The sequence below is a fragment of the Mycteria americana genome, chromosome 14, assembly GCF_035582795.1.
Source record: "Mycteria americana isolate JAX WOST 10 ecotype Jacksonville Zoo and Gardens chromosome 14, USCA_MyAme_1.0, whole genome shotgun sequence".
NCBI classification, from domain to species: Eukaryota; Metazoa; Chordata; class Aves; order Ciconiiformes; family Ciconiidae; genus Mycteria; species Mycteria americana.
The window spans coordinates 15226250-15245766 of record NC_134378.1 but is presented as its reverse complement, the minus strand read 5'-3'; the positions used below and the strand labels follow the sequence as shown (position 1 = coordinate 15245766).

The following is a 19517-nucleotide window of genomic DNA, read 5'->3' as shown; positions in this document are numbered from 1 at the left end:
CCCCACTGATTTATCTTTTGAGCCCTTTCTTTTGGCGTGATTCTGTACTAGGCATTAAAATAATCTCCCATCCCTGGTAGGTGTGGTTGGAGGTCATGGCTGATGGTAGCCAGGTCTACTCTGGTAGCTAGCTCTGTACAACTGTCAGGTTATAAATGCCTTGGAAGTAGATGGCCATCACTCACAATTTACAGCAAATGCCCCACAGATGTTTTCTCTATGCCCTGAACCCAATAGGGCCTAACCCACGAGATACCACATCTGTAGCAGGAGAAGTCATCTGTACCCAGTGGATCAGTAACTGGTCTCCATCATTGTGTATCGGTTCACTGGGGCCAGAGCCGCATCTCCAGCACTGAGACTTCTGTTACATACCAGGGGTGCTCGTTAGTTGAAGAGTGACAGGGTATGGGCAAAGCCCAGAACGCTGAATTGAGTCAAGTGACTCTTCTGGTTTGTCATCATGAAGAGGCATGCCCTGCTTTCCTAGTGAAGTGTGGTGTAAAAAGGGACGCAAGGTCACCACCAGCAAAATCACAGCAGAGGTTGCACAGGATGATTGACTGGTCCCCGGTTCATGCAGGTCACCATCTGGTGATGTGACAGTGGGGAAAGTCCTTTACCTTGTCCCAGAGGCCTGTCATTTCTGGTGCTAAAGGCTCTGGAGCAATTTGCTGCATCACATAGTGGGGTGTTAGAGGTGGAACCATATGAGAAAAAAGCTTACACTACCTATCTTGGCCAGCTGAGAAATTTCAAAGAGAATTTTCAGGTCTTGTTTCTGTTCCTCTGGCTTGTTAAAAGAAAGTTGTGTTAGAGCTAAGACTTCCCAGCTTAGACCTTCTCGTGTTCTTCATTGCACTATCTGAGGATTTGTGTGTGCAGATCAGTACGCCAACAGGTCTGGTAGCAAAAAGAAATAAAGGAAAAGGTAGAACAAGAGGCCCTGCTGCCTACAACTGATATAACTTATGAGACATGAGCCTTGTGAAAATGGTGAGGAAACAAGTACAACTGGAATAAGAATGGGAAAAATCTGAAAGTCCCACAGAATTGGGGCAGGTTTCTCTTATCTCAGCAGCCTGGAGCACTCATGAGCCTGGAGTTTTCTCACCTCTTAATGCAGGCCAGCTAACTGTTCTCCCTGGTAAAAAATAGGATTTGGCTGTACGGCAACAGTAAAATTTTCCATTTCTGTTAATTTTCAGCACTCCAGCTGGGCACAGTTTCTGCATTCTTGACTTTGCCAGAGACGTTGTTATTTATTGGTGTTGCAGTACCAATACCAGTGAGAGAGGGGGTTCACTGTGCCAGGCGCTATATATGCCCTAAAGTAAAAGATGACCCCCATTTCCCCAGGCCACACCCACCCCAATCTAGGTAAGGCATCATCTGTTGTTATTTAATTTCAAGGAGCCAGAGCGGCTGTCTTGAGCACCTAGGTCATATTAATCATAATTTAGATATGTTTCTAAAATAACCACCCGGCTCCCTGAGTTTTCACTCCTTGTTCATTGAATATCCCATAGATGAGCATGTCCATTCTCCAGAAACATTGCTTTCTGTTGAAAACTGCTTTCTCCTCAGCAGACTCTCTGCTCGGTGCCACCAAGAGATGTGATCTCAAACCCTTGGGTGTGAACATGGCATCTGCACTGAGAAAAGGATGAAATGCAGTATGGTTTTGCCTAAATTTAACATATTTTGGCTTCCCAGTTAACACCGCACCTGGATTTATGCCAGACTGAAGTTACCAAATGTGTAGACATTATTCACAAGAGGCAAGGCCAATGCTTAAAATAACCTCAAAGTTACTGGCAGCACAAAGCCTATTTTTCCAACAAAAATGACTTTGCTAAACACACTTGTGTTATGCGAACTTGGAGACCATGCATGAAAGTCACAGAGGCCTCCCTCAAGTTTTGACTCCATGATGAAATGCATTTCCCTTCCTCCTTTGGCTTCAGTATGTCGTTTCCCTTGTGACCTGGCTGGAAAATGTGTGGTTGCTGGAGATGCTGTTGGATTTCCTGGTGAAGGCCAGTCGTTTCTTCTTCTTCCTCCACGGCAGGCACAGGAGTGTGAGTGTAGAGAGGAAGATCTGTCGGAAGTTTGCAGACACCAGGTTGTAGAGGATGGGGTTGATTGCCGAACTGACGTAGAAGAGGACGTTTGTCAGCATGTAGAAGTAGTGGTAGAAGTTGAAAAGGAAGCTGCAAGGACAGATGAAAGATAAAAATCTAAATAGAGTGTGGAGAACTGAAATAATTCAAAGTCACAAGGGGGAGAAAAACATGAGCTAACCTTTCTCAGCTGGGGACATGAGCTTACCAATGGTGCATGAGCCACCAGGAAGACATCTTTGTTTTCAGCTGGGACTGGCCAAACGTAGATCAAATGCCTCTACAAAGGTCTCACCCCAATCCCTAGCAGTTAGAAACTTATTTATGCCCTGGGTCCGGATGTGATATTTACTTCGTGCGTTCATTTTGTCTTCGAAAATAGCATTCTGGAAACTGAGAAGCCAGATGGAAATTTCTTTCTGTGTCATGCATATACATTAGCTTGACTTTTCTGGCTGCAGTTCTGGTCTACGGAGTCTACAGAAGAGCCAAGATCCAGTAACAGATGTGGCTCTCTCCTCCCCCCGGCAGTGAGGGCTGCATCAGCTCATTCAGTGGGTCCCTGGGTTGGGATTTGCCCGTGATCTGGGATAGCATTCTCCTTTCTGGGGGCAAGTTGATGATAGCAGGCTTTTGAAACATATCCTGACCATCACAATAAAATGCTTTCAACTAGAATTGGTTTAAAATGCTTAGTTGTTTTTTTTTTTTTTTCTTTTGGAAATATCTTTCCTTGGGACAACTGAGATCAACAGCTCTGAGCTGGTAAAGCGTTTATAAACAATGTGGGTCTCATTTGCAGGAAGATGTTCCCCAGGATCATTTATCTCAGTGGAAACTGCAGACCTTTTTGTTAGTCTGAGCACTGTCTAACAAAAGATAAATAGACGTGTGCTGGAGTACATCACCAATCCCTCCACACCGCCTCAGCACTGCCAAGTCCTGCATGGCCCATCCAGCTCTTACAAGCAGAGTTTCTCTATGTAGCTGTGAAGAATTAATATAGTAAAAATTTCTCTTCTTCAGGGCCAGGCACATGCATTTATAAATGAACATGTCAAGCTGCTGCAAGCTCTTGATTAGCTACCATACTGATAGTTCACCATTCATAATATGCCTGTAAATTCAATGTTTTCCTAAAATCGCTCATGGCTTTTAAAAGAAGGGAAAAAAAAAAAGGGAATGCAACCACAATGCATAAATTCACACTAACTGCAGACAGACTCTACCCCTCTTGCTCAAAGCAAATGCAGTCGTTACATAATTGATTGCTGCTTTAAGTGCTTTTCATATAGGAAAGCAAACAAGAAACAACAGTTTGTCCCAGTGTGTGCCTAGAGCTCTGTTTTCATGATTGAAGATAAGTTTTGGTTTTTACTACGGACGGATGTACTATTCCATTCAATAGACTGCTATATGGTAAATTACTATTTTTTGTGCTTGGAGGTTATGGAATTTTAATGTCTCAGAGTTGCTCTGCTTTTTGGTATTACAGATTTTTTTTTCTTTTCCTGTTCATTGCAGGAAACAGACCCGGGCCCAGAGAGAAGAGGGACATAACACCAGGGGAGAAAAGACACATTTTTCACTGAGCGCATCTCATGGCATCTCAGGCTACCTGGACGTATATCCCCAGACAGCATTAACGCTTAATTGCACATTTAAAATGAATAGTCAGTTCCGTGGCTGCTTTGCTGAGGAACCTGGCCTGATGCAGCAGAAAGGCTGCACGGAGCTGCTTGTGTGCCCTTGCACATCTGTGAACAGCGCGCGTGCAATTATCCCTAAATTCTCTGAGAATCTGGACATTTTCTGGACGTACTAGTATTTAATTTTGATCCACTCCCTGCAAAAGCCAGTAAATAACCTGCCCCAGACTCAGTAAGCAGCGCATTTATTTCCCCACCTGTGTAATCTCTCCTATCACTAAGGAAATGTGGCGTTGTGGAGCTAAATTGTGTGTTGACAGGAGCTGCTCCATCTTAGGGCCGGTGATCGATATCTCCGCCATGGAGACAGCAATCCACTTCGGATGTATAAACCTCCCTGTCCAAATGTCATTGTATCGAGGACTGCCAGAGCTGAATATCCATCGCCGTCGTTAACGGGGGGCAAGTCTGTGGTCGCAGCCACAGAAGAAGGAGAGGCTGATGATGCCTTTCAGTTCAAGCTAACGCTTCCTTCGCCCACACCTGGGGGATTTTGGTGATAAAACTAGGACTCTTAATTTGGCTGGCAATCACGGTAAGAAATCCAAAAGAAAAAAAAACCAAAACAACAGTTAGGAGGTTGAGGCTTTAAGCCCTCGCCTGGAGAACGCCTTTGCTCCCAGATCCCCACCTCCATCCCCAGGTCCGCCGGTGCCGCGGCAGCCCCAGCTCCAGCCTGACCCCGCGCCCCATCCTGGCACGGGGGGAGCTCGTCCCCCGAGTCGTGACTCACTCTGTCCAGTGGCTGGAGGGGACATAGCAAAACATGAGACGCCGGATGTGATAAGGGAGCCAACAGACCACGAAGGCAATCACCACAGCACCTGCAAGGTATGGAAAAAGCCCATTACTTTTCGTGAGCAATTCTTCATCGGGGCTGAAAAAGGGACCTGTCTGTGTGGTGTTCATTGCTGTAAACTGTTACCCTAAAGCCCCACTTTGTTCTTCTATTGCCGTTGTGCAAAGAATTAATAATCCCGGGGGAAAACCAGCCTGCAAATGTCTGTAAAAACAAGCATAAACAGAAATAATAGAAAACAGCACTAAGCGTGGGGGCAGTGACATTATGAACAAAAGAAGGTATGGTATAGATAAAGGACTGCTGATGCCTCGTTCAGACGCTGGCTTAAATGAAGCTGTATTTGCATCTGTCCTTGTGTTTCATGCCCTTGTGGCACTGGGTATTTTGTCCAAAGTACTCGCAGAGGCAGTTAGCGTATGTTTTTCATCCAGGTAGACAGGGAGCCAGGGTCACTGTAATCCCATTAGTTTGTTACGCGGAGCCTCTGGCCGCAGTCCCCACGGTGCTGGGGATCATTAAACAGCCTCAGGAGCTGCTTTCTGGTGGCAGGGCTCGTCCTTTTGTTCTACGTTTGTGCAATACCTGAGACCGTGATTACAAGACGTTTGGGTCTGGACATTGCCATAATAAAAATGCTTAATTAAAGGGTAAGCAGAGAAAGATGATACTTTTTTTCCTTTCCAGATTCCTGCCGAGGGACATCAAACAACGGAAAATAAAATGCAACAACTCCGAAGGTTAAAAGTGCTGTTGGTAGAGTGCGTTTGTCAATCTAGATTAAAAAGTAGATATATCAGGCAATCAAGGGAAAGATTTGTTTCCTTTTGTATTATGCATTTCAACCTCTGTATGAAATGACAGGATTCTGGCAGAATCCTAGCAGGAAATAAAGAAATCTCAGTTAAAACATAACACAATAAAAGACAAGAAGAAAATCAAGGCTAAATAAAATAATTATGTTAATTTTTTATCCCAAATTTGCTCTACAGAGAATAAGGACCGCATCACTCTTGTCCTTTATGTGACCTGTAAAGGGCTAGGAAGCAGCAAAGCTCTCTTACGGAGCTACGCACCACCAGTGCAATGCGGATTTGGCACATGGAGGCAAAGGCTGCTTTTCCTTCTGCCTTGGGACTGAAAGTATTTATGTGGATATGTCCCAAACCCAGACGCTGTCATCCCACATGGACTATGCCGTAGCTCATAGAGGAGATATGCAGAAGATGCGTTTCCCTTGAAAAACGCGGTCCAGGAGGAGCAAGTCTGGCTGTGGTTGCATCTCCCCATCACCTTTACTCAGCCGAGAGGCACAGAGGAGGCTTCAGTAACACAGTGGGGAGGGAACTGTCTGTGCCCTTTTCTGTGGGTGTCATCACTAGCAGAGTCACTGCCTAATTTGTACAGAAATTAAATAATTCCTGGTGTCCAGCTCCGTCCTCACAGCCTTACTTCAACTCCATGTGCTATCTCTTTTGTTAAACACATAACTAACAGTGGAGGTGGTTATATTCTTTTAGCCTCAGCCTGCCCGATGTATGAGAGCATCTTCCAGGAATGCTGCAAAAGCCATTTATTCAATAAAGTTTTAGGCAGCTGAAGAGACATGTTTTGGAAAGAAGGCTAGAGGGTCTGTTTTTATTCTTTTGTCCAAGTGAATTGATTATTTCATTCTGAATATTTTTGGCTGCTATATGGTCATTGTGATTGCAGATGTAAATCGTAACTAGATGGCCTGCAGATCTTCAGACGCCATCAAGTGAATGAATTTGACCTGCCCTGAGGAGCTTTGCCGGGACTGTGATGGGGACAGCTCAGAAATGACATGTGGCACAGGAGAAGTGGGGAGGTCTACAAGAAGCTCGGAGGGAGCGCTGGACGCCTGCCTTGCTTTTTCACATTTCTGGGCACCTGCTTTTGGCCACCTCCAGAAATTAATGTCTCTGTCGGATGGACCTTTGGTTTGCCCTGCATGGAGCAGTCCACCCATGACTCCCCAGGAGATCCCTCCCAGGGCCACAGGAGAAGCGATGCTCTCCAGCCTCTCCCCCTCCATCCATCAGCCTTGGGCCAACGGGAATGAGCCAACGTCACAGCTCCAGTCCATCTGCTTTCCCAGTGCCTGTACAGGATTAGCTGGATTTTCAGGCTGTGACCAAATGGCTCCCAACACAAGTTCATTTGTGCACATCATAATTTTTGCAGAAAACTCCATGCACTGGCACTTCCCAGCTGCCTACCCCTGCGTGCAGCTCTTTAAGAACGGCAGGATCTGGATTCTTTCTACAGCCAATTTAAAAAATCTCACACATCTGCCTGTTAAATTTACCAACACGTTAAATGAAAGTGGTTTTCTCCTGGTAAAGGGTCTCTGCTTCTGTTGCTCAGACAATGCTGTGCGAAATAACACGGAGGCAGGGACCTATAGCAGCAAAAACATATATTGAGAGAAATATCTGCTTAACCTCAGCGACTGAATAGTCAATTAAGTAATCTGGGGTAATGCTGTAATATCACATGCAATCACTCTGCAATTTAAACGCTATTAAACACATGGCTAACTGCATTGGAGACACTTATGGTCTGATTTTGAAATCCCAGCTGGGCTGCACGCTGTGCGGTTCTGTGCCGCTGGCCTCTGACGCGCAGATTAGGAGACCCTGACCTGTATTTGTCACCCTTAATCCGTATGTTTCAATTTTATCATACACGGGATCAAGCAGATTTAGGGTGGCAATCCTGCCCTGTTGGGTCCCCTCCCCAGGGATGAATTTGAAACACGGGAACGTGTTAACTTTCATCTAACACAGCGTGAAAGTGCCCTTTTCTGCCTGATACCTGGTGCCTTTTGCTGCTGTCTTGTGCCTCCTCGGGCACACGCTTATCAAAACAGATGAGCTGTAAAACAAAGTGGCTGCCAAAATCATTTTTTATTATTGTTACTGGCTCCTAGGACCTGTTCTCCATCATCTTGAGGCTTCCCACAAGGGTTTCTTTGGTGCAGTAAGATGGAGCAGGTCAGCCTGGTGGAGCTGAGCACTGTCTGGGGAAGGATTCGACCCAGCGTGTGGTGGGGGTGACTGTCCGGAATAGTGTTTGTGAGTTTGGAGGTTTCCTTCCTCTATTTTTTGAACTAAAAATAAACCAGACCCTTCCCTCACTTCTAATTAATTCAGTGCGGTTTTAATAGGAGCAGGGCTGCTCCATGAACTTCTGATATTTCCCACATCTGATCAAATGAGGTGCCAAAGCTGCGAGCCCAGGGCTGGGGAGCGGAGAGGAGACCTGAGCAAGCCGACCCTGGCGTGCCGGGGATGCTGGGGACTGATCCTTCCACCGAGCTGCATCGTCATTTCCCTTCTAAATCAAACTCCCAGTTTAAAAGTGTATTAAAACCCGAATTATTGCATCCTGTGGCTTTCTATTTTGTCTTATAATGGCTCTACGCTCTGTCCGTCTGAACTGCATCCCAAGGAAGAAGGGGAGAGAGGAAGGAGAAGCAGCGGAGAGACGAGCCCTTGTTTGTTTATCAGGCAGGAAGTCCTGCAGAGGGAAACATAAATTTTGAGTGACATCTTTTTCATTGGGCAAAAGAAGATTTAAACTGTGCCAGTCTCGATTTTCAGACTAAACTAGATGTGGAAGCAATCCTGGAAGTTAAATTATATTAGATCACACCGAGTATTTTATTTTGCCTTGTGTGTATCCTGTGGCTGAGGCTGGGAGACAGCCCTTCTGCAGGGCCAACGTCTCGAAGAACTCACGTTGGGTTAGCGTGAGCATGGAGGAATACATCTCGTGTCAAAAGTCCCTGGTGGGTGCTTGGTGGCCAGCTCGGCTGAGCGTGGGAGCCATGCTCGGGAGGGATTTTCAGCCCCCTGTCCCTCTTCTGGGGCCATCTGAGGCTCGGCGTGGCTCAGAGCACGGGGACGGCGATGGGTAATGTGCTGCCGCTGCCGACTCACGTGGGACCCCCGGGATCTACTGCAGTGCAAAGCACTTGGCTGGTGTTTTCCTCCTTGCTTTTGCTCTTCCATCCCCTCCGGGGTCATGCTGAGTCACAGCCTTGCAGCTCTGGGGTGGCCCTTGGCAAGGGTATCCCTCTGTCCTCTCCTCCTTCCTCTCCAGGAGAAGGAGAAAAGAGACGCTGCTCCCTCTTTTAACCACTTCCGCTGTTGCTAACGTCTCCAGAGACGCTCAGATCCATCCTGCCTTGATAGTTTTGTTCAGATTATTTTGGCCAATTTATTTCTTTTGCTCTGCATTTCAAGGGGAGCTGAAACGCATACAGCTGGGGAACAGCGTGTTGTAATTTCTGAGCCAAGGCAGGAGCAGTTTGGGTAGGTACTGACCCACCTGAACATCATCTCTCAGCCTTTTCTGCATTTCAGTTCATCAGCGGCCGTGTGTCTCCAATGCTGCCCAAGGAATGCACGCTCCAGCTGGTACAGAGTAATGTATATGACAGTGTTATGGGGCTTATGTCAGGGTTTTGCATTAATGCTGGTTTCTGGAGAAAGAGACCTTGTGTATTCAAAGCTCCTGGGTTTTATCTACTTATTTAGTCGATGCCATTACGAGAGAATCTCTCGCAAAGGGGAGCAAGTGTCACCGTGCTGTTTGATATGAGAGAGGGTAAAAGCTGGGCCAAGCGTAGATGTAGCTGGCACTGCCTAGTTAAACCTCGAGGCGCTGTTTATATTAACATGATGCACTACCTGACAGGTCGTAGGCAATATTTATAGCAGTGGGCCCCAAACTAGGGATTATGGCAGCTGCAAGGCTGGGTATGAGCCTAGTAAAATTAAAACTGCTCATGCTGGTATTTGGGTCACAAGGCTGCGGAAGAAAGGATTTCCATAAAAGTTGATAACAACCGGCAGAGATTGGGGACCACCAGTATGCACCAGTAAGTACTCAGGAGAGCAAAGAAAGAGAAACTGGGAATAGCAGTGGGCCTGGGGAGCCCTCAGCTCCTTTAGACACCGCTGAAAACACGCAGCATTTGCTGGATACAATCCCCCTGTGCTCTTGCACATGTTTCTGAGCAGTCTAAACATTAGATTTGACTCCTTCATTTCCATTCCCAGCAGCCAGAGATCTGCTGTTTATCTTTCTGTATCATTTTTCTTCTTTTTTTCCTACTGGGGGAGGATTGTCTCTTTTTGTGTCTCTTTTTTGGATTATGGGGTAGAAGATGCTATCTTGCTTGAAAGGAGCCATGGTCCCCTAAATATTTCTTTGTTGGTGGTGGTGGGACAGCAGAGTGAATAGAAAAACCTTTTGGCATGCAAAACCAATGTATGTTACTCAGAATATATTCTCCAGTCCTGATTTTCAATGGCTTCAGCTGACAGATTTGAAAATGGATGTGAATTCCTGCCCCTGCTGACGCTGGTGATTAAATTGTCCTCTGGCACCAGGTTTGTCCATAAGGAGCAAGGCAGAAAACGAAGGTTAAAGCTAGCCCAAGAACAGGCTCCAACAAGCAGCACATCACTGCTGACCCAGAGCAAACTGGGGTCTCTTTCCCAGTTTCCTTCTAAGGTAATTACTGTTTTGGAAATTAAAGAAGAAGTTGCTTGATTCCATTTAAACTTCATTCGTGCCATTCCCCCCGGGGACATCCAGGTGTTTGGAGGCGAACGAAGAAGAAAGAAAGAAAATTTCCCCTTTGAAGGATAGATAAGGGCTCCCATCTTCTCCTCACCAGGTTCAAGGCTCTTTCTATTTGGTAAGATCAGGTATAACTGGAACTGGCATCCTCTGCAGCACCTTTTTTCTTTCCCCTCCAGTTTTGAGTTTCACGTGTCCTTTGTTCCTCCTTAGAAGGGTTTCTGCTCTCCAGGGGGACCCTGGGGCTGTATTTACTGCATGCTTCTGCAGTGACTAAAGCCCTGGCCAGACTTTATGTTTAAAAACGCATCAGTTAGCTTTTTAAACACTCATACGGACAGGGTTTAACACCTGGAAAATCTGCTTGCTGGGCTTGACCAGCCCTAGGGTTGTCTTCAGAGATGCAGCCACAAGAGCCTGAATGCCAGTAGAAACGCCTCGCCAGCCTGAGCTGCAGCGCCAGCGAAGGGACGTGTCTTGGGAGAAGAATAAAAAGTCTCCCCGTCCCAAGAGGTGCAGCCGCGGTCCCTTTCTGCTCCTCAGAGCCTGTTTATAGAGCGCTCCGATGCTGCTCTCTTTATATAACTTGGCAGGCTGTAAAGTAAACCTACATGTACAAACATCTCTGGGAAATATATACGACTGTTATATCGCTAATTTATCCTCTTGAATTTCAATGTGACACTTCAGCTGTTAAACTCAGCTTCCACTCATGCTTAATGTCACAGGGGTTTTGCTGAACTCCACTTGGAGTTGCTCAGGCTTTTAATTAGGGATACAAACTGCCATGAATTTAGTTCCTTTCTTGCAAAAGAAATGATTCGCGGGCAAATCTGATTTCCTTAGAATATAGGAATTATGAAATACAACTGTTTAAGGAGTAGATTTTCAGACTGGTGCTCTTCTGTGTATTGTGGCTGCAAAGTATTTGCTATTTGTTATTCCTGTTTGCGGGATGGTTACACTAAATCTCATAGCAATATTCTCCTCAGCTCAGATAGCTCAGACTTGGAACATCGGTGAGGAGAAATGAATGAACTCTTCAAAACATTTGTTCAGAAGGGGAATTATTAATGCACAAATTAATGAAATGCAGGCTGCATGGATACTTCATTAATACTTGGCCTTTGTCTAGTATTACCTGAAGAAATGCAGAGACCCTAAAACCGTAATTTAAAAATTCTTAGACCTTCAGTAAAAAAATATGGTTTGACTTCATCTCCTAAAAAGCATCTTACTGAGGCGTCCCCCAGCCAGCCGTGGGAGACTGAAGGATATTCTTTTAATTGGTTAAACCTCTCTAAGTCCTTTATAATTGCTTTCGCTAAGCAGCTTCTGTAACGGAGCAAATGCTACCTGGAACTGATCACATTTTAATAGGCTTAGCCAACGTCCACCCAGGGACGTGCAAAACCTCCCCTCGATGCCCATCAGTTTGTCTCAACATTGTTGTGAGAGCTCAGCTGTGCCGTTCCGTGACTCCTTCCTTCCATCCGCAGCCGGAACCGATCTGACAGGCGATCAGGGAGGGGCTGAGGGCTGCTCGGAGGAGAATGGCCTGCAGGCTGGTGTACTGATGGGGACAATTAGTCCACGTGACAAAACTGGCCCCTTTTGAGAAGACATTTTGGCCAAACGGTGCTTTTAGCCTGAGCCAAGCTCAAATATGCCCTCATTTTTGAGCAGCTGTTTGGAAACGTGAGACTGAGATGAGGAAGATTTATATTGCCTCTCTATGGATACGGTATGCAATGGTCTGGGCAGCGTACGTGAGGTTTTACCTGCTGAAGGCTGCTTATTCCGAAGGGGTTGTGTGTGCACGTGTGTGTTTAAGATTTAGTTAGGATGTTATCAAATGATTGGCGTATCAGGCTATGCAATCAGAGAATATTCGCCCTTCTGTGAAGCATCACACAGCACCCAAGAGATGCAGCTTCCCAGCGCTACAATATAGCCAAGGAATAATAACAAAAAATGGAGGTGGTTTATAATTGGAGAAACGGAAGGAATATTGGGTGGATGAAGGAGGGTATGAAATCTCTTGGCAGGAGGTATTTTTCGTGGCAGCACTGGTGCAGGCATTGCCCCGTTATCCTCACCAAAGAGCCGGGAAGCTGCCAGCGCCTCGAGCTCTCTGAATTTGGATCCTCACACCTGGTGAATGCTGACAGCAGAGAGGGAATTACGATCGGAAATCACATGCTTAATGAATTAACGAGCTGGCTCCCAGGCAGCAGGGCTGACACATTCCTTGATCTGGATCTCCCTAATTATTTTGTACCCGACCAAAGTCAGACAGAGCCCAGAAAATACATAAATGCTACCAAAGAGGAGGAAAATGATGTTGTGGATGTTTTGAATGAAGCTGTTAGCCTGACCACTTTTAGCTCCTCTTTCAATGTAAATAAATACACGGTCTCAGGAGATCTGGAGGAAGGAAGGAAGGAAGGAATGTGTTTCCTGCTCTGATCTCATCCAACAGCTCTGCACACCATGAACTGCAAAAATTTCTTTTCTGAGCACTAGTTTTACAAGTTCTGAAACATTTCACCTTAAAACAAAATCAAGCTCTCTGTACATCAGGCCAAAGTTTGCTTTTGGAAATGGAAAATACTTTGACCTCCATGAAGCTCTGATTTTGTGCCAACAGTTTTATTAGTGGGGACAAGCGTCATTTTTCTTTTCCCATCCTACTCCATAAACTAGCCTAGACTGCGTACATGGTTTTGGCTTCCATGCATCCCAGGATAAATCATGTGCGTCCTTGTTTATTTTTTGCTACTTTTCAGACAGCTCAGAGGCCTGGTTTATTAAAAAAAAAAAAAGTTGAGAGGAACAGGTGACAAAAGTAAATGTGAATCAAGCACCTCCAGTAATCAAGTGCATCTGAGAAACGAAATGAAACAGGATTTCACTCACACTTGCTAGATAAAAAAAAGCCTTTCTGCATGATGTGGTGAATCACAGACAAAACCGACGGTGGATTTCTTATTTGCTGGATCTTCCTCAGGCCAGAAAAGGCGCAAACGGCCGCTGTCTCGTTGCCTTCCCAGCAGGGAGGGGAGCTCAGTGCTGCTGGGGTGGCACCGCGGAGGTGCACGTGATATCTGCGCATGGCTGCCCACGGGGCCGCGTCTGACCCACTTTCACACCACTTCAGGCTCCAGATTGAAGCCCTCGCTTTTGCTAACTTATCTCAGCTTTTGCAGTACATAACAAAAGCAAAAAAATTTGCCTGGAGAAGAAGACAATTGAGGCTATTGTTGGGAGAAAGAAGGGCTGTTTTTCAGTGCCTCGGAGGAAACGTGGACCTGTTGGTGAGGGATGCTCTTCCACCACCACCGAGCAATGCCCAGGGAACGGCAGGTGTAAATTTAGGTCTCTCTGTTATTATTCATGAAGAGCTCTCTCCTCTTGACGTTAAAAGAGTATACAATACTAAAAGGAGAGAGAGAGGTGTGAGATGTCGTAGCGGAAGTGAGAAAAGGCAGCTTCTCACTTAATGGCAGTAGGCAGAAACGTTGAGAAACAGAAAAAGATAGCGGGGAGCCCAGGGGCTTGCATGGCCCCATCCTTGCAGGCTCAGTGCCGAAGCAAGGCTCGCTTCTTATCCCCGGGTGGATGACGGTTATCTGGGAAAAGCAAACAACCACAGCCCGACAAGGTAAGTACAGGGAATTTAATGTCTTCTGGGTTTTTCTCTCCTTTTTCTCAGTAGGCATTTCCCAGCACGGTGTTCGAAGCCGGGGTGCACCCCTATGGCGTGGGCATAGCGTGCCGTGTGGGATGCATCCCCCATGAAAAACAGCTGGAGAAATCTCATGGAGGTTCTCGGTGCCTTCTCTAGGGATTTCTTTCCTCGTTGAAAATGTGGCCTTGGCCAAAGCACTTCAGCTACCAAGAGCTTCGTCATGAAAAGCACTGGTCAGAAAGCTTTCTGCTAACAAACTCTCACCGTCTACTGTGCACGAGGACTCTCACAGTTTAAAACCAGTACTGGCATACTTTATTAGATTTTTTTGGGGTACTATTTTTGAAGAGCTTTTGCTTTATCATCCATCAGTTCAAGCTACCAGATTCTTAGGTCTTCTCCTCAGCTTATTTAATTAAGCCATCCAGTATTTTGCAGTACAGCTCAGTTGCTGGGTGCAGGATCTTTTATTTAACCTTTGTCTGAACCAAAGCTCTGCAGAAAAAGAAAAGTAATAAAGCAATATATTCAAGGCTTAAGTTGCTGTTGACCGAATCATTAAAATGCTGGGCTAGTTTTGCTTTTTCAGAGAGTCTGTGTGTGTGAGCAGGTCTGTTCTTTAGCTGTACATAGCAACAAGCAAAGGGAAAAGAAAAGGATTATTTGTGATTACCCTAAATGTGGTTGTTCAGAAGAATAAAAAAAAATCGAATCTCTTTCTGTCTTCATCCATGGAGATCAAAGTTCTGTCTAGTTTCTCCATGAAGTTAGGAATACCCCCCTGAGCAGTTCATAAATGGCCACTTGCGCTCACAGCTACCAATGCTGTTTGAGACATTGCATGTGCAAACGTGAACCTTCATTGCATGTGAAACATGGATGAAGGTATGTTCCAGAACAGGGCTTGGGAATTTGACTGAAATACTTTTAGATAGCCAGCCCTCAAAGGGCTGCAAAATTTAGTTAAAATCATACAAGAAGTAGCTTTTTTTTTTTTTTTTAATTTCTGCTGCATACTAATTTGGCTTGGGGAAAAAAAATGTCTTTTTTTTTAATATATAGTGATTAGCTGGGTCAGAATCTGGAAAACATTGGGTGCAGTATCTGGTGGGAGAAGGGAAAGTGCAACTCCCAGAAGGGCGCACACGTGTCCCGTGGGAACTCTGCTGAGTTTATAGTGAGTTTATATTTGGCCCCCAGGAAAGGCAATAAATCGGAGTCACCTTACCCCCGAGCTGAACACTTGACCTGGGGAGACGTTATGTGCAGGAGAGGAATAGGGGAATTCTCTCACCGTAGACAACACGGCGATCGCCCCTGCCACTGTCTTGCTTCAGGTTGTCAGGTGTGCTGTGGACTTACTTCTGGGATATTATAAAATGTCAGGTGTGTGGGATGACATGAGGAATGTTTTGCTATCAAATCAGTGTTGCTATTATCAGAGTTTTGAAGAGGAGAAGCATTAAGAAGAGTCTGAATTGATCAACAGTATTTTTTTTAAATCTGAGTCATTTGGCCATTTTTTTTTTTTTCTAACAGAGAGAGGAAAATTGAAATCTGAATTAAAGTCGTGATTGATTGCGAGAAACTCTTTTCTCCTACGTATGTATCTTCAGGGGAAAACTGATTTTCCACACACCTCTACTGAAGCAGAGAACACCTTCAGAGCAGCTCCTGCTTTTACCTGGGGAGCAGGGGAAGGAAACCACCAACACCACGTTTCCAAAGTCTCTGCTTGTAACAGCTGAGAGGAATTTGCACATCTAATTTCCCATGGGCAATGCCAGTGGGGCTGCGTACCCTGTGCTGTGTGTCCACTCCAGCTGATCTGCTCAAACCCAATCCCACAAAACAAGTTTGGTTTTAAAACTACTTCAGTCCCCTGGTCCCAATCAGAGCCTAAAACCAGCACCAGCCAAAAGAGAGGTGTTCAGGCTGGAACTGGCCAGAAACAGGAAAAGAAACAGGAAAACTTGACGTTATCAAATTGTTTCTATTTCGCAGAACATGAAATATATTTCTTTCCATAAATTTGAAATTTTCATTTATCAGCTTCTCCCCCATTGAGCACAATTAATTAAATAATACTGAAATATCTCATTAGCTTCCTTTCTCTATAAGATTTTTTTTTTTTACCCTTAAAAGGAAGATTAGGACTCTGAAAAGTGACTCTGGGAGACAAAGAAAATAGTAGAAAATAGACGGTAAAATTCCCTAGAAAACTCTTGGTGACTCAGGAAGAAATAGATGAGGAAGGAAAGAGACCAAGAGAACAAACAAATTTATTTTCTGAAGTTTGGGGCTTTGAGACAGGAATTGGACAATTTTGGCAAATGTCAAAGCACCTGGGGACAATTTAGATGTCCAAAAAGAGCTAATTTTCATTTAAAATATGTTTTGGGTGAAAGCGTCTACCAATTTCAACCTATTACTCTTCAAATCGTATTTACTTAGACGCCTCTAGCCAGTTCCATGCCAAAATATGTGAATACTTACGGAGGACCCTCACGCCGTGCTTCAAGGCTTGCACGCGGCTGGGCTCCATGGACATGCTGAGCATCGTCTGCTGCCCGCCAATGGTGCAGACCTGGTTTTCCTGGGCAGCCTGCTTGAACATGACCATGAGCTGGTTTGCGATGATGGTGTTGAGCACAGAAATGACGACCATGGGGAATACGAAGGAGATGAAAGTGTTGACCTGCGGGGGAGAGATGTGGCACGGTCAAGGGATGAGAAAGATCAGTGGAGCAGGAGATTGTGTTTTATTTCTCACAGCAACAGAGAAACAGCCTGCAGCGGAAATCTTTTCCCTCCTCTTACTCTGCTGGCTTTGGCTTTTGAAGGCTTATTGCACAGAGGGAAAACTCAGACACCACTGACATACATTCATTCACGTGGGTCAACACTCAAAAAAGGCAAATTCATTCACGTCCAGTTATGTTGTGTTCCCCTTTCCAGTGCCGTTCATTGCCAGAAATATCTCAACCGAAACATGCCATTGATCTTTTCATCTCGCGAACAGCAGGATGCTTCTTAGCTTTCATTGTGCATAGCATGACTTCTAAATAACAGTATGTTATTGTATTTTGTCTTTATTATGAGCACTCCTTGGGATCTTTTTAACTTTCTTTTTTGAGTTCTGTCGTTTCTTGTAGATTTAATGACAGCGTTTTGTTATCTCATAATCAAATTATCCAATAAACCTTGTGCCTTAAAAGGATTAAAATTGATCGGAATAAACAAGTGGAAGTTGTAATGTTTTTAGTACAAATTATTTGATTACTACAGTTTTGATAAAATTAAATGGAGGATCAAATTAAGCAGTGATTGAATCAAGTGGAAGTCACGGTTTGTGTCAAATAAAAGCAGGAAGGCTTTGTGAGGGCCTTCTGCGCTGTCTAGAAACCCCGCTGGAGCTGAGCTTAACCAACGGCAGCCCAGGGAAACAGAGGTTCGCGTGGGATTTGCCTGCGTGTTTGTGGCAAGGCTGCCGTGGTGGGATGGAGAGCTGCCGGGCTAACCCTCCCTGCAGCACGGAGGGGCTGGGTGCCCGGGGGCTCGTCCTCTCCGCTCGACGGCTCAGGAGGAGGCTCGGCACATCACTGAGATGAGTGTGGGACAAGTCAAAAGCCCTTTCAAGTTTTAAAATTTCAAAATATTAACAAGAACTAAACTGTGTGCTCCAAATCACTGTGGAAGCAATTTTATTGAAAGTGGTAAAATGACAAAAAGATAAAACTACTAAAACCGAGAGGGAACTTTGCCCTGTGGTAGGGTTACAAGGCATGGTAACTTCTTCCCACATGTCTTGCACCTCAGGGCTCTAAAATACAGAAGCAGCCCTGCACCCCGAGCCAACCCCACGTCCCTCTGCAGACTGCAAAGCCAGGAAAGGCTCATCTACAAACGGGTGCTCTGTCTGCTCGGACGGAGACATCCCCTCTCCACCCACCCACGCAGCACCATCGCCGCAGCGTACAAGCGTTTGCTGTACACCCAGTATCCAGCACAGACGTGGGGTCTCTTTGCTCTGTAGGGATTCAGAAATGCCAGAGATGAATGGAAAGGTGGAGGAAGAATCCACCCGAACCCCCAGGATGCTACAGGAGATCCATAAAAGGAAAAAATAAGAAGCACATAAGCACATGGGGAGCAGGTGCACTGGCAATCAGAAGCACTTAACGTTTCTTTGTTCATAAATTTGAGAAAGATGCAACTCCTCTTTCGGTGAAGACAGGCAGTGGTGGTGTTGCCAAAGTTTTCTTTAGATGGATCAAGTCTCTATACAGCTTTGTGCTCCAGAGCTCAACACGTTTAGCAAAACTACATCTCTCGCAACCCACGTGGTGAGAACATCATCGCTCGTTTATGCTGGTAATAATAATAGCGTTCCTCTGCAGACTGAGGAAATTCCTAGATATACCCCGCCATTACAAGCTGTTAATGGCCCCTTTTGTTAAATATATAGCAGTTTTCTAAGCTTCTAAAAGATAACACGCCTCGCAGCCTCTTGCATATAAAGAAGAGTTATCTTTTGGAGTCGCCTCAAGGCGCAAAGCAAGATCATTAAGCAGTAGGGACCAAGTTCTCAGCTGGTACAAAATGCCACGGTTTCACTGAGAGAGTAATTAATTTGTGCTTGTAAAGAACCCGCTTCGTTTATTTAACCTTCATGATGCAGCTGGGCTGCGTTGGTGCACGCGGGGTGAAATGACTTGCTCAGACTTACCGGATCAGACTAAGGAACGAGCCCTGTAGTTCCCCACTCCTATCTCCACGGCTTTAGTTGCTGAATCAGCTTCTTTCCTACTGCTGAACAATGTTTGCTCATCAGCAAAAGGAAACACTTAACTCTGGAAATGCTTCGCTGTCACCTGAGCTTCAGAATTTATTGGCTTTCATTCAAAAACTTTGCCCTAGCGCCTCATATAATTACGCAGGACTCAAAAAGACTTTTCTGAGCTTCCTTTAAAGCCTTGATTCATTCTGTAGTTGTATTGTGGAGTCTTTTAAGATCTTGGGAAATTGTCTAGAATAGCATTGACTTTTCCTTTATTAATTGTTATGGTAAAAGTGTGAAAACTGCACGCTTTCTATGAAAGGCTATATTTAAAGATTTTTTTTCTAGGTCTTTATTTGTTCCAAAACTCTCATATAGTTAAAAAATAAAAAAATCAATATATTCCCCAGAGGCAGAAGGTTTTCATTTGTGGAAAGAATTATTTGCAAACACAAACTCTCAAGGACAATAAAGGCTAGAAAAGCTAACCCCCCTCCCGCAAAGCCTCTGTATTCGGTGTTTTTTCTGCCGAGCTGCTTGCTGGGTTGAGCGAGTCCGGACCCTACTCTGTGCGCGTCAGTGCGGTAACGCCTCATTTCCAGGTGACTTTGCACACTGCTGGCGCTGATGCCTCAAACGTCTTTTCAAAGCCAGGGGAAAGTTTCCTGCCTGCTTCAAGAGGAGCTGGTCTGGGATCCCAGGACTACAGATTCAAAGGTCTTCAGGAAGAAGACTTGTATAGGTGTTTAATGGGATTTTTTACAGCACTGAAACTCCTAACATCAGTGGGACTAAAGTG

The 19517-nt window shown here is 45.2% G+C and overlaps 1 protein-coding gene across 1 annotated transcript in view; it reads right to left on the bottom strand.

Moving 5' to 3' along the window:
• Positions 1-813: 813 nt before the first annotated feature.
• The window catches only part of NTSR1 (neurotensin receptor 1), a 62206-nt gene continuing 43502 nt past the window's right edge, over positions 814-19517 (bottom strand). Inside the window, exons 2-4 of the mRNA XM_075517365.1 lie at positions 16435-16636; positions 4566-4656; positions 814-2213 (exon numbers count right to left, since the gene is read on the bottom strand). Of these exons, the coding sequence (XP_075373480.1) occupies positions 1964-2213; positions 4566-4656; positions 16435-16636 (543 nt within the window). The 3' untranslated portion in view covers positions 814-1963. The remainder of the gene's footprint in view (positions 2214-4565; positions 4657-16434; positions 16637-19517) is intronic.